The 14,897-nt window shown below is 67.1% G+C and overlaps 1 protein-coding gene across 4 annotated transcripts; it reads left to right on the top strand.

Moving 5' to 3' along the window:
* Nucleotides 1-34: 34 nt before the first annotated feature.
* On the top strand, nucleotides 35-14,083 carry EMID1 (EMI domain containing 1). 4 transcript variants are annotated; one of them, XR_014958632.1, is made up of 16 exons: nucleotides 45-3,095; nucleotides 5,156-5,269; nucleotides 5,346-5,449; nucleotides 7,269-7,355; nucleotides 7,445-7,506; nucleotides 7,623-7,749; nucleotides 7,993-8,091; nucleotides 8,260-8,397; nucleotides 9,094-9,180; nucleotides 9,267-9,319; nucleotides 9,403-9,456; nucleotides 10,319-10,363; nucleotides 10,443-10,487; nucleotides 10,846-10,930; nucleotides 11,852-11,942; nucleotides 13,596-14,083. XR_014958632.1 is itself a non-coding variant. In XM_085592929.1 (15 exons), exons 1-15 carry the CDS (start codon nucleotides 2,605-2,607, stop codon nucleotides 13,724-13,726), a joined length of 1,722 nt encoding a protein of 573 aa, XP_085449055.1. In that variant the 5' UTR covers nucleotides 41-2,604; the 3' UTR covers nucleotides 13,727-13,860. The 4 variants fall into 4 exon arrangements, 3 of the variants coding, with proteins under 3 accessions (XP_085449057.1, XP_085449055.1, XP_085449056.1); XM_085592929.1 differs by lacking the exon at nucleotides 11,852-11,942 and having other exon boundaries at nucleotides 41-3,095; nucleotides 13,596-13,860; XM_085592931.1 differs by lacking the exons at nucleotides 7,269-7,355; nucleotides 11,852-11,942 and having other exon boundaries at nucleotides 35-3,095; nucleotides 13,596-13,860.
* Nucleotides 14,084-14,897: the final 814 nt, after the last annotated feature.

Below are 14,897 nucleotides of genomic sequence, written 5' to 3'. Positions count from 1 at the left end.
ACACCGGCACCGGCGGCGCGCACGGCCGCGGGCACCCGAGCCGGGAACGCGCGCCGGGAACGCGCGCCGGGGAGCGGGGGCACGCACGGGGGAGCGGGCATCGGCACCGGGATCGGGAACACGCACGGGGGAGCGGGCATCGGCACCGGGATCGGGAACACGCACGGGGGAGCGGGCACCGGGACCGGAGGCGCGCATTGGGACTGGGGTCACGGTTGGGGAAGCCGGGACAGGCAGCGGGGACACACACCGGGACCGGGTGTCTGCACTGGGAACAGGCACCGGGACTGATGTCCGCACTGGGGACACGCACCGGGGTTTCGGTGTCTGTACCGGGAACCCGCACGGGGATGGGGCAGCCACACCGGGGCCAGGCCCCCACACCGGGGACACACGCTGGGCACTGTGGGGACACCCCTGGGACACGTAGGGGACCGGGTATCTGCACCGGGGACCTGTTCTGGGTGTGGGCACCCACAGTGGGGACACACCAGGAGCAGGGACAGCCATGGCGGGGACACGCGTGGGGGACCAGGGACACACACTGGGCACCCAGCATCTGCACTGGGGCCAGGCGCCTCCACTGGGTGTTCCCATGGGGGTTGTCCCCCAGGTGTGTCACACTGCTCGAGGTGACACTTTGTCCCCCCCTTAGGACAGGTGTTTCCCACAGCCTTGTGGGGAAACTGAGGCACGTGAGGTGTCAGGAGGCCCTGAGCCACAAAGACACCCCGGTATCTGTCACCTTCAGCCCAAGGGCTTGTGGCTCTTCCTGCCAAGGGACAGATCTGAGGACAGATCTGAAGCTGTCACTCTGGCTGAGACCATGAAGGGACAGACCTGGAGGCAGGGGAGCTGTCAGGGCTGTGCCCGTGGCAGGACAGATTTGGGGACAGGGGAGTTGATACTGAGGTTGTACCCATGGAAAGACATTTGGGGACAGATCTGGGGACAAGAGAGCTGTCACTCTGGTTGTGCCCATGGAGGGGCAGATTTGGGGACAGATCTGGGAATGGGGGAGTTGTCACCATGGCTGTGCCTAGGAAGGGACAGATCTGGGACAGAGTTGATACTGTGGCTGTGCCCATGGAGGGACAGATTTGGGGACAGGGTTGGGTTGGGTTGGGCTGGGGGCCAGGCAGCGATGGCCGCGGTGGCCTTGGGCACATGGGGGGTCCTGGTGGAGCGAGGTTGGGCATGGGGACGCCCACCCGTCCCCCTTCCTGTCCCCATGGTGGGGGCCTCGCTCCCTGCCAGCCCACATGGGCAGGGGCCACCCGCTGCCACCGGGGCAGTGAGCTGTGCCCGGGTGTCCTGCTGGGCTGGCACGGGGCAGGGACACGGGGACATGGGGATGGGGACACAAAGATGGAATGGGGACACAGAGATGGGATAGGGCCAGAGATGGGATGGGGTCACGGAGATGGGGACACAGAGATGGGATGGGGAAACGGAGATGGGATGGGGACACAGAGATGGGATGGGGACACGGAGACAGGACCGTGATCTGGATTGTGGTGGGGACATAGTGTGGGACAGAGCTGGCTCATGCCGTGGGGACATGGCAGGGACACGGGGACGAATCCAGGGCAGGGCCATGCCATGGGGACATGGAGCCAGAGCAGGGGCACAGAGCTGGGACTTGATAAAGGGACGTGAAGCTGTGATGGGAACACAGAGGTGGGACAGGGCCACAGCAGAGGGACCTGAAGTCCCCACAAGGAGCCCTGAAGAGGCTCAAGCCATCAGATGGGTGAACCCAGGGCCGGGTGGGTGTCATTTAGGGCCTTGGGGACAAGACCCTGTGCAGCTGAGGCTGGGCCCTACATCGGTGTGGGGACACACACGTGCAAAGCCCCTGTCCCCACGCAGGGCCCCGGGCGCTGCCGCAGCCGTGTTTAGTCTGAGCAGGAGCGTGGGTGACCTTCGGCTCCCGCGGCACCCACGAGGGTAAACAGCAGTGGGGCCCCGCCTCAAGGACACCCTGCAGGGCTGGGGGGGACCCCAGGGGCACCCATGGGTCCCTGGGGGGAGGTCCCACGCTGGGTCCTCCTGTGTGCCCACCGCGGGTGACGGGGGCAGGGTGGGGGATGCGCTGGGGAGCCCCCCCACCCACAGCCCACAGAGGACAAGGTGGGGGGTCCCGGGGTGCTGCCATTGCAGGGATGTGTCCCCAGACAGACAGACAGACAGACAGTCTGCAGGGACCACCCGCGCACACCCATGCACACACATGCACACACATGCACACACGCACACACATGTGGTCTCCTTGCACGCCCTGACACGGGGACCACACACACACACACACACACACACATGGCAGAGGCAGCTGGAAGAACAGCAGGAGACAGACAGACGGACAAAGAGGCAGACAGACAGACAGGAGGGTGGGTGGTGGATGAGCACACGCCCGGGCCGTGCACACACACACGGGTACAAACACGCCTGGGTGCACACACGCGTGTGTGAATCCACGGACACGCACACGCGTGGATTCTGTGTGTGTGTGCGTAAAAGTGTGTTAAGCAACGGACAAACGCGAATTTTGTGCGCACACGCGTGTGTAAATCCACGCACACGCCCAGGGATGCAAGCACAGGGATGCACACGCAGGCTCCTGCACACGCGTGTGTCCCCAATCCCTCCCACGGGGACCGCTGTCCCCCGGCCCCCCTGACTCCCCCGCCGTCCCCCCCGGGGCCGGTTTGCCCCCCGCGCTCCCGAGCTGCCCCCGTTCCCGAGCCCGCCCCTGCGCCGGCGGGACCCCTGTGCCGGCGGGGCGGAAGGCGGGGGAGCAGGCGGGGGGGCAGGCGGGGGGTCCCTCCTCCATCCCTCCTCCTCCTTCTCCTCCTCCATCCCTCCTCCTTCCTCCTCCCCTCCCCCGCCGCCCGCTCGGTGCCGGTGCCGGTGCCGGTGGCCGGGCAGCGCCGAGCCCCGCCGAGCGGCATGGCCGGGGGCCGGGGGTGCCGCCGCCGCCCGGCGCTGCCCGCAGCGCTGCCCGCAGCCCCGGGGCTCTGCCTGTCCCTCTGCCTGCTGCTGCCGCTGCCCGCCGCCGCCTGGAGCCCGGCCCTGCTGCCGCCCGCCGCCCGCAGGTACCGGCACCGCCAACACGGGGATGCGGGCACCGGGGCAGCGTCGCCTGCTGCGGGGCACCGGGGGCTGTGGGTACCGGGTACCGGGAGGCACCATGGGCTGTAGGTACCGGGGGGCACCGGGCACCGGTAGCTGCGGGCACTGGGTACCGAGTGCTTGGCACCAGGGGCGTCAGGGAGCTCCGGGCACGGGGGACACCGGGGGCTTCGGGATGAGGGCACCTGGGAGGCTCCGGGGATCTGTGGCTACCAGGGGTCCAAAGTATCAGCCATGGGGGCATCGGGTGTCGGGGGCATCAGGCACGGGGTTCTGTGGGCACTGGGAGGCTCTGTACCAGGCGTGGGGGCACCACGGACCGGGGGGGCAGGGAGGGGCTGCGTGGGCCGTGATGCTGGGGTGGGGGAGATACTGGGGGCACTGGGGGATACTGGGGCCAGCTGGACTTACTGGGAGGTTACTGGGGCCAGCAGAACTTACTGGGGCATCAGAGTTGCCAGGCTCAGCAGGGTGCTGGGAGGTGCTGGGGCTACTGGGGCTGCCTGGGCATTTTGGGATCCTGGGGCTGCCTGGGCATACAGGGACATGCTGAAGCTACTGGGTTTGCCTGGGCATATTGGGATAGTGGCGCTGCCTTGGCATGCTGGGAGTACTGGGAATGCTGGGCACGGTGGGGTTCCCTGGGCATACTGGGGGTGCTGGAGTTGGTGAAATGTGAATGCCGCCAGCCCCAGGGTCCCGCCCGTGCCTCGGAGGTGGCCCAGCCCGGGGCTCTGTGGTGCTGTGGGGGGCTGTGGTCCCTGTCCCACATCAGCGGCGGGGGTGGGGGGGTTGTTTACAGGAAACCCTTGCCTCTGGCCGTGTCTGCGGCACCGGATTGCCGGGACCTCCCGGTTCCGCTCGGCTCGGTGAGGCGACGGGCAGAAGCCGCCTCATTTCCCCTTCCCCTCCCGGCCAAGCCTAGGAAGCCCCCGGCGCCTTGGCACAACCCTGCCGTGTCCCCCCGGGCCAGCACCCAGCACCCACGAGCCCCCACCCCATCCCACCCCATCCCACCCCATCCCACCCCGTCCCTCCCTGACGCACCGCTGGCATCCCACGTGCCCAAGCCGGGGGCACAAAGCCAAGCGGCTGATTTTGGGAATGGGAGCGGGATTCGGAGCCAAACCTGGTGTGGGCTTTGTCCCGGGTGGGCACAAGCCCTGGCAGCAGAGCCCGGACCCCCTCGGTGCCAGTGCGGTGCCGGGTGGGCGGGGGTCACGCCGGGCCATGCGGGCGCTCACATGCCAAAGCCTGCCAGCTCCTGCCCCGCTCCTGGGAGGGCATTCCCCTTGGGAAACGAGCCGGGACCCATCCCCATCCCATCCCAACAGGCATTCCCACAGCTGGAGCTGGCACCGCCAGCAGCTGGGTGCCCCTCCAAGGGGGACGATGCCACCCGGGCGCCCCTTGGCATGGCAGGGCGGCAGCGTGGCCACAGCTCCGGCGGGCTCTGCGCTTCCACAGCCCTGGCACGGCGCCGGCTGGGACGCTGCCCGGCCGGAAAGCCCTGTGCCACCCCGCTGTCCCCCCCGCCTCCGGCACCTCCCAGACAATTGTCCCCCCGCGGCGCCCGCTTGTCCCTGCTGCCACCGCCTCCCTCCCTGCGGCACTGCAGCGGTCCCGAAAAGCTCATTTTTTTGACCCAAATTGTGCAGCCTCTGAGTTTGGAGCTGCCGAGGGTACGGCGAGTCCTTCCCACCGCGGGGACGGGGACGCTCGGCGTCACGGCACCGGTGTGTCCCGCTCTGCAGGGGCAAACTGAGGCTGGGGTGGCCGGAGAGGGGGTGGGCAGAGCCTGGCATGTGGGGCAGGAGAAAGGAGCCTTTGTGTGGGGTGGGCTGGGGGCGCGGGGAGCTCCGGGCCAGCGCTGCCGGGAATGCAGCAGGAATGTGCGGCCCCCGTGCCACAGCAGGGCTCCCCACGGGCACCCCAAAAAGCGGGGACAGGCGTCTCGCAGGGTGGCAGCACGCCCAGGGTGTCCCTGCGCGAGGGCTGGTGACATCGCTGGTTCCCCTTGCAGCAACTGGTGCCCCTACACGGTGACACGGACGGTGTCGTGCCACGTCCAGAACGGGACGTTCCTCCGGAGGGTCTTCCAGGGCTGCCGCTGGCCCCTGGCCTGCAGCGGGGGCAGGTGAGGGGGTCCCCTGGGAGCAGGGACAGGGGGACGTCCCCAGGACGGGTGTGAGTGCCACCCCTCTGTGCCGCAGCTACCGCGCCGTGCTGCGGCCCCTCTACAGGGTGGCCTACAGGACAGTGACGGCGCTGGAATGGCGCTGCTGCCCCGGGCACGCCGGCAGCCACTGCCAGGAAGGTGGGAACAGCGCGGATGGGGCTGGGCAGGGCGGGGATGGGGCACCCAGGGGTGCTGGGACACGGCCTGCAGTGGCATGGGTGGGGGTGGGTGAGGAGAAGGACCTGTGGGTGGGTGGGATGAATGGATGGATGGATGGATGGATGATTGATGGATGGATGGATGGATGATGGATGGATGGATGGATGGATGGATGGATGGATGGATGATGGATGGATGGATGGATGGATGGATGGATGATGGATGGATGGATGATGGATGGATGGATGGATGGATGGATGGATGATGTATGGATGATGGATGGATGGATGGATGGATGGATGGATGGATGGATGGATGATGGATGGATGGATGGATGATGGATGGATGGATGGATGGATGGATGGATGGATGGATGGATGGATGGATGATGGATGGATGGATGGATGGATGGATGGATGGATGGATGATGGATGGATGGATGGATGGATGGATGGATGGATGGATGGATGGATGATGGATGATGGATGGATGATGGATGATGGATGGACAGGATTCTCCCATGGGTGGGCACGTGTGTGGATGTCCCCGTGTAGGAAAGGCTGGCTGTGCCCATGGATGGAGGGATGAGTGGACAGGTGGTTGGACAGAGCTCCCGGGTGGGTGGGGGAGTGTCCTGTGCATGGATGGATGGGGAGAGATCCCTGGCTGGGGCAGTGGGTGGTCGACCAGGGGGACAAGAGTGGGTGGGCAACGGGATGTGCCTGGGGGGAACTGAGCAAACGGATGGATGGGGCGTGGGTGGATGGACAGACGGACACTCCTCAGCGTGGCAGTGCCCACGAGGGGCTGCAGCCCCCCCGGCACGAGTGGCCGGGGGCGGGTGGGCAGCGAATGAATGGGGCGAGGCTGTGCCATGGGGGGGGACGGGCGCTGCCAGCTCTGACAGGGGGGTCTTTGTCCCCATTGTCACCACATCCTCCTCCTCCCTCTCCCCCAGGACCCCACTGCAGGTCCCAGTGCGGCTCCCAGCGGGTGGCACCCAGGGGTGGGGACACCCTGGGGTGGCACCGAGGGTCTGCAGGGCAGCGGGTGACACGGTGGGGGGGGTCCGGAGGCAGCTGGGTGGGAGCAGAGCTGGGGGAGGCGGGGGGTTCTTCCTCCTCCCCTTTCTCCTCCTCCTCCTCCTCCTCCTCCCGGCGTGCTTGGCCGCCTGCCCCACATCTGGCCCCACTTAGGGCTGTCCCCTGCAGCACGGCGGTGGCCGTGCCGGGGGGGCGGGGGTGACAGCGTGGGGGGGCTCGGGGGCCACCTCTGCTCCACACACCCCTGTCCTGCCGCGCTGGGTGGCCCCTGGCTGATGTCCCCAGCATCTCTCGGTGGGGACAGGGGACTAGGACCCCACCCGCGGAGGGTGGATGTGGATTGTGCCCCCTGCCCCCTCCAAAGCCACCCCCGGAATGGGGCTGGGGGCCCTGGGGGTGTTTGGGGGGGGGGTTCAGGGCTGAGGGGGCTGGGTTTGGGCTGAAATTGGGGGGGTGATCATGAGGGGATTTGGGGGGTCTGCTTAAGGACTGTTGGGTGGGTTTGGGGTTGTGGGTTGTGGACACCTGGCGTGTGGTCATGGAGGGTTTTGGGGGTGTGGCTCAAGACCATGGGTGGGTTTGGGGGATCCTGACTCAGGGTTATGGGTGGGATTTGGGGTCTGAGACTCACCCAGAGGCAGGACGGGGCCCTGCAGCCCGCAGTGTGCTGGAGGGAAGTACAGCAGGAGGGTCTCCCACCGGAGGCGGTGCCCCACGGGGGGGTCCCCCCGCGCTGATCCCCCTTTCCTCGGCAGAGGCTCACCCCCCCCTCACCCTGCGGGACCCCGGCCGCCCCAGCGCCGCCCCCCGGCCGCCCCCCCTGCACCCCACGGCCTTCTCAGGTGGGTCCCTCCCCAGACCCGCTGCGGTGGGCACAGAGGGCCGGCTGCCCCCCACCCCAGCGCCTGTGCCCCCCAATTTCCCCCCGCAGGGTGCCTGAACTGCAGCCGTGTCGGGGAGCTGACAGCCCGGCTCGCCACCCTCGAGGCACAGGCAAGTCCCAGTCTGGGGTCCGGCCACCTCCCCCTGCACCCCCCGAGGGGCACACGAGCCCTGGGGGGGTCACCTTGTGTCCCCTGCTGTCACCCACCCCTCTGTGCCCTTGGCAGGTGGCCCGGCTGGCGGTGGCCGAGCTCCCCATGCCAGCAGCACCCAAAGGCGGCAGCCCGGGCAGGGGGCCCGAGGCCGGGCAGCTCTGGGGGTCCCCGGCCGCCCGCGGGAGCCCCGGGGATGACGGTAAGGCAGGGTGACAGTGACAGTGACGGTGACAGTGACAGCTGGCAGCACCCGCAGGGCAGGGAACGCACCTGGGTGTCAATATTTGGGCGGCAGGACCCCTCACTTTGGGGGAAAAGCCACCCAGCTGCCACCCGCGGGGACAGGCCAGCCCTGGGGAGGCGGTGGGGACGGGGTGCGGGCGGGGGGCACCCCCGAGGGGCTGTCCCCGGGGTCCCCCCTCAGGGTGCTGCTGTGCCGCAGGGACACCCGGCTGGAGGGGACCCCCCGGCCCCAAGGGCGACGCGGGAGGACCGGGACCCTCGGGAATTCCGGGAGTGAAGGGTCCAGTGGGACCACCAGGTAAGGGGGGGACAGTGTGGGGGGACCCCAGCCTGGTGCCTGGCCCAGCCGAGCCCCCCCTTTCCTGGTGGGCAGATTGGGGGGGGGGGTCCCTGCAGCAGTTTGGGGGCTCGGAAGGGCTCCAGCCCTGCACGGCCCCAATCTTCACCCTCCTCTTCCTCCCCGCAGGTCCCCCCGGCCCCCCAGGACCACCCGGCCGGGATGGAGCCAGGGGGCTCCCCGGGGAGAAGGGGTCCCCCGGGCCCCCCGGCCCCCCGGGCCCCCCTGCCCCTGTGGGGCCAGCGATTCCCCGACTGGCCGAGCCCCGTAAGGGGGGGTGGGCTGGGGTCCCCTCCCGGTGTGACCCCAAGGACGGGACTGGGCTGGGGGGTCTGAGCCTCACCTGGGCTGGGGGGTGTTGGGAGCTCCTGCTTGTCCCTGGGGTCCCAGGATGAGCTGTGGGGTGCTGGGGACCCCCAGGCCATCGTTGGGGTTCAGAGATGAAGTGTGAGACACTGGGGTCCCCCCCAGCCATCATTGGGGTCCCAGGATGAGATGTGGGGTGCTGGGCAGCACTGGGGACCCCCAAGGCCATGATTTGGGTCCCAGGATGAGATGTGGGGTACTGGGGACCCTCAGGCCATGATTGGGGTTCAGAGATGAAGTGGGGGGCACTGGGCAGCACTGGGGTCCCCCCCTGCCATCATTGGGGTCCCAGGATGAGATGTGGGGTACTGGGGTCCCCTCTGCCATCGTTGGGGTTCAGAGATGAAGTGGGGGGCACTGGGCACAGCCGGGAACCCCTGACACCACCAGGATTCCAGGCATGAGGTGGGGGGCACCGGGCACTGCAGGGCACCCCCTGCCAACACTGGGGTCCCAGCAATGAGGTGCGGGGTGCTGGGAAGAGCTGGGGACCTCCTGCCATCATTGGGGTGACAGGGACGAGACCCGAGGGGGGCAGGGGAGGGGACTGCGGGCACACGGGGGCCCTGCCCCAAACACCCCCTCCATTCCCCCCAGGGGACCCGGTCCTCTCCAACACCTTCACCGAAGCCACCAGGAGCATCGTGGGTCCCATGGGACCCCCCGGACCTGTGGGGCCAATGGGTGAGGGTGTCCCCCGCTCTTCTGTCACCCCCCGACGCTTTCGGGTGCCCCAGTGCGGGGCTGAGCTGTGTCCCCTGTCCTTGCAGGTCCCCCCGGCCCCCCAGGTCCCGTCGGTCCCCCCGGGCCCCCAGGAGCCGATGTAAGTGCTGGGCTGGGGGGCACGGGCAGGACTGAGCCCCCGTGTCCCCCCAGGGCTGATGTCCCCACCTTGTCCCGGCACAGGGCAGGGCAGGAGCGCCCGGAGCTGCCGGGCCCCGCGGCGACAAGGGGGACAGGGTGAGTGTCCCCAGCCCCGCTGTGACACCGGCTGGGGGGCTGGCCCTGCTCTGTGTCCCCCGCAGGGTCCCCAGGGCCATCCCTGTGGTGGCCGTGTCCGGGGAGTGGTTTGGGGGCCACCTCTGCTCCAGACACCCCAGTCCTGCTGGGTGGCCCCACGCCGCTGTCCCCAGGGTCCCTCTGCGGGGACAGGCGGGGTGGCACCCGCGGGGGGTGGATGTGGGCAGTGTCCCCAGGATTGTGCCACCCCCCGTCCAAAGCCACCCCCAATCGGGGCTGGGGGCCGTGGGGGTGTCTGGGGGGTGGGGTTGGGGGGAGATGTGGGGGGCTGGGACTGGGTTTGGGGCTGAGATGGGGGGATTTGGTGAGTGGTCATGAGGAGATTTTGGGGGTTCAAGACCATGGGTGGGTTTGGGGGTTGTGGGTTGGGGGGGTTGTGGGGTAATGGGGGGGTTGGAGGGTCCGGTGTGGGGTCATGGGAGAGTTGGGGGGTCTGGTGCGGGGTCATGGAGGGATTGGGGGGTTTGGTGTGGGGTCACGGAGGGGTTGTGGGGTTTGGTGTGGGGTCACGGAGGGGTTGGGGATTTTGGTGTGGGATCATGGAGGGGTTGGGGGGTTTGGTGTGGGATCATGGAGGGGTTGAGGGGTTTGGTGTGGGATCATGGAGGGGTTGTGGGGTTTGGTGAGCAGCAGTGGGGGGGTTGGGGGGTCTGGTGTGGGGTCACGGAGGGGTTGGGGGGTTTGGTGAGCAGCAGTGGGGGGGTTGGGGGGTCCGGTGCGGGGTCCCAGCCGCGGGCTCTGCCAGCGTCCCCCTCGGGGCGGTGTGGCCGTGCCCCGGAGCTGATGGCTCTGTGCCCCGCAGGGTCCCCAGGGCCAGCCGGGCAGCCGCGGGCAGGACGGGGCGCAGGTACGTGCGGGGGTCGGGGTCCCCGCGGGCGCAGCCCCCCGTGCCCCCCCTGCCAGGCCCTCTCCTCTCTGTGTTTCAGGGCGAGCCGGGCCCCCGGGGCGAGCCGGGCGAGAGGGGCACTTGGGTGAGTGGCACCGGGGACACGCAGGGGGTGGGCACGGGAGGACCCCGACACGCGATTGGGACCCCAGTGATGTCCTCAGGGTCCCCACTTGTTCCCACTGCCCCACAGCTTGTCTCTGAGTCCCCAGTGACGTCCTGGGTGTCCCCAGCACCCCAAGGGTGGCTCCGGGGGTCCCTGGCCAATGTCACCCAGTGCCAATGTCACCTGAACTGGGTGCTGGGGCACAGAGCGGGCTCAGACCCCCCCGGGGGTTCCCCTCTCCTTCCCCTGGTGTCGTGGTGAGTCGGGGGGTCCCCCGGGGGTGGCCTGGGGCCATTTGGGGTGCAGCCCCCGCTGAGCCCGTGCCTCTCTTCCCCAGGGGGAGGGTTTGCACCAGCTCCGCGAGGCGCTGAAGATTTTAGCGGAGAGGGTTTTAATCTTGGAAACAATGATTGGGCTCTACGGTGAGTAGGGGCACGGGGACCCCCGGGGTGACCCCCAGCCCGGCCAGCAGGTCACCGGGTCCCCGTGACCTCACGGTGGCCCTTGGCTCACCGATGTCACGGAGCTGCAGGGAGGGCAGCCTCGGCAGCCCCTCCTCGTGCCATGGGGGGACGGGGACAGGTCCAGCCCCTCCAGGGGGTGATCCCATCCCTGCCGGGAGGTCACCAGACCCCCGTGACATCACGGTGGCCCTCGGCCATCGTGACATCAGCCGTGCACGATGTCATCACCCGCATGGTGGCATCATGGCCAGCACTCAAAGGAAGGGCCACCAGGGTCACCCTCACCCCCAGCTGGGCACCCCAGAGCCCCCCCAGGCACTGTCCCCCTCGGGTAGGACACCTGTGACAGTCTCAGTGTTGGGGACAAGTGGGTGGCCCTCTGAGAAGGTTGGGGACATGTCCCCCCACGTTTTGGAGAGCTCAGTGTGCTGGGGGTGGCAGAGGGAGCACCCCCAGCTGGGGACATCAGTGTCCCCCTGGACAGGTTGTGAATATGTCCCCCCAAATGTCGGGGGGCTCAGCGTGCTGGGGGATGGCAGAGGGAGCACCCCCAAGTCAGGGACATCAGTGTCCCCATCAGGGCACTGCCAGGGACATCAAGCCAGCACAAGGGCCCCGCCCCTTGTCGCCATGGACCCGCGGGGATGGGGGAGCCCCCAGCACCCTTCTGAGAGTGGGAAGACCCTCCTAGGAGACCTGGCACCCCCTCCTCATGCCCCAGCACCCCCATCCCGCTGGGGCTGCACCCCTGCCGTGCCCCCCGCCATGCTGTGCCACCCCTGCCGTGCCGTGTCCCCAGCCCGTGTCCCCAGCCCGTGTCCCCAGCCCGCCGCGGGGCCAACGCGCTCTGCTCTGCTCTGCTCTCTCCCTCTCCCCCAGGCCAGTAGCTTCCAAACCCTCCTGCAGCAGCAGGCCCGGCTGGAGGTCCTGGCTAGAAGGGTCACCTTGCTGGAAGCCATCATCTGGCCAGGTAACCACCCCCGCCCCGCCCCGCATCAGCCCGGAGCGCCGCGGCACCCCAGGAGCGGGCATGGAGCACGGGGGGCTGGAGCCACCACAACGGGGCACCGAGAGCTCCAGGGCCACGGGAGAGCTCGGAGACCTGCTTGGACTGAGAGGGGCAGCCATGGAGATCTCTTGGATTTAGCCATGAAACCATGGAGATCCTCCAGGATTGAGAGGGGCAACCATGGAGATCCTCCAGGATTGAGAGGGGCAGCCATGGAGATCCTCCAGGATTGAGAGGGGCAGCCATGGAGATCCTCCAGGATTGAGAAGGGCAACCATGGAGATCTCTTGGATTTAGCCATGCAACCATGGAGATCTCTTGGATTTAGCCATGCAACCATGGAGATCTCTTGGATTAAGAGGGGCAACCATGGAGATCTCTTGGATTGAGAAGGGCAACCATGGAGATCTCTTGGATTGAGAGGTGACCATGGAGATCTCTTGGATTTAGCTATGCAATCATGGAGATCCTCCAGGATTGAGAAGGGCAACCATGGAAATCTCTTGGATTGAGAGAGGCAACCATGGAGATCACTTGGATTTAGCCATGCAACCATGGAGATCCTCTTGGATTGAGAGGTGACCATGGAGATCTCTTGGATTTAGCTATGCAATCATGGAGATCCTCCTGGACTGAGAGGTGACCATGGACATCCTCTTGGATTGAGAGGTGACCATGGAGATTCCTCTTGGCTTGAGTGAGGCAACCATGGAGATCCTCTTGGATTTAGCCATGCAACCTTGGAGATCTGTTTGGATTGAGAGGTGACCATGGAGATCCTCCTGGATTGAGAAGGGCAGCCATGGAGATCCTCTTGGATTGAGAGAGGCAAACATGGAAATACTCTTGGATTGAGAGGTGACCATGGAGATCCTTGTGGGCCAAAGGAAACTGGAGCCTGCCACAGTTTAAGGGAGACCATGGAGAGACCCTCTCACCCCAAGGGAGCTCATGGAGACCCCTCTTGGACCAAGAGGAACCCTGGAGCTCTTTAGGGTTCCAGGGAGCCCATGGAGAGACTCTCACTCCAAAGGAGACCATGGAGACCCCTCTTGGATCAAGGGGACCCATGGAGGTCCCTCAAGGCCAAGGGAAGCTCCAGAGCCCCTCTGGAACCATGGGAGACCACGGAGCCTCTCTTGAGCCAAGAGGAACCCTGGAGCTCCCCAGGGCTCCAGGAAATCCTGGGAGAAGGGAGACCCTGGAGACCCCCTCAAGCCAAGGGAGGCGCACGGACCCCCCAGGCTCACCGGAGCCCACGGGGACCCCTCGGACCGAAGCGGCTCCCAGCGCTCCCGTTGTCCCAAGGGATCCCCCGGTGCCAACCCCCCCGTGCCAGGGTGCCCCCCACCCTCACCCCCCCTGCCCCCTCCCCATTCCAGCTGTGCTTTCCCAGGGCTCCAACCGGGGGTGCCAGGCAGGGGTGCCAGCTGGGGGGTCCTCGGGTGGGTGTCCCCAGGGCTTGGGGACACTCAGAGCCACAGTGGGGCAGTGACCCCCATTTCTGCGGGGCACAACACCCACAGCACAGCCCCCGGCACCGATTTGGGGGATTACAGAGCTGGGGGGGTGACACCCCACCCCTGACACCCCTTTTTTCCTCTCCTCCCACAGAGCCAGAGCCCGGCTCGGGCAGCGGTGTCCCCAGCACAGCCATCCCCGGGGTGCCCCACGGCAAGCATGGCAGCGGCCACCCCCCCTACCGCATCGTCACCGCCGCCCGCCGCGCCCCCCCGGAGCCGTGACAGGGGCGTCACCTGGGCCACCCCCGCCGTGCCACCCTGGGGAGCAGGACGGGCTCAGCCCCGTCCCCCCTCTTGGTGCTACTGGTGGCACGGCACCGTCCCCCCACCACGCTTTGCCCCCATCGCCGCTGCTTGAGCCCCCGGGAGGGCCAGGGCTGTCCCCAAGGCCATTTCTGTCCCCCGGGCAAGGCGCAGCTCCGGGGGGGTGGGCTCTGTCTCGTCCCATCCCCCTGGGCACCCCAGCCCAGGGGAGGGGATTGGGGGGCTGGCGGTGGGCACCCCCCGGGCGGGGAGCCCGCCGTGCTGCGCGCTTCGCTGCTTGGGGACCCGCCAGGTCATTAAATGTCCCCAAATCCCTGTCCTGTGGGGTCGCTTGGTGCGCCGGGGTGACCCGGGCACCTGTGGGGTGGGATGGGATGGGATCTAGGGGATGGGATCCATGGGATAGGATCTATGGGACCCATGAGGTGGGACCTATGGGATGGGATGGGATGGGATGGGATGGGATGGGATGGGATGGGATGGGATGGGATGGGATGGGATGGGATGGGATGGGATGGGATGGGATGGGATGGGATGGGACGGGATGGGACGGGATGGGATGGGATGGGATAGGACGGGATCCATGGGATGGGATAGGATCTATGGGATGGGATCCATGGGATCCATGGGGTGGGATGGGATCCATGGGATGGGACGGGATGGGATCCTTGGGATGGGATGGGATGGGATCCATGGGATGGGATCTGTGGGATGGGATCTATGGGATGGGATGGGATTCCTGGGATAAGATGTGACCCATGGGATGGAATGGGATGGGATGGGATGGGATGGGATGGGATGGGATGGGATCCATGGGATGGAATGGGATCCATGGGATGGGATAGGATCTATGGGATGGGATCAATGGGATGGAATGGGATGGGATGGGATATGATCTATGGGATCCATGGGGTGAGACCTATGGGATGGGATGGATTGGGATGGGATGGGATAGGATCTAGGGGATGGGATCAATGGGATCCATGGGGTGGGATGGGATCCATGGGATGGGACGGGATGGGATCCTTGGGATGGGATTGGATGGGATGGGATTGGATGGGATGGGATGGGATCCATGGGATGGAATAGAGTTCAGGGACACCCAGGGGACACATGGCTGTGCCATGGG

The sequence above is a fragment of the Lonchura striata genome, chromosome 15 (genome assembly GCF_050655825.1).
Source record: "Lonchura striata isolate lonStrDom1 chromosome 15, ASM5065582v1, whole genome shotgun sequence".
In the NCBI taxonomy this organism is placed as follows: Eukaryota; Metazoa; Chordata; class Aves; order Passeriformes; family Estrildidae; genus Lonchura; species Lonchura striata.
This window is presented reverse-complemented; position numbering and strand designations above follow the sequence as displayed.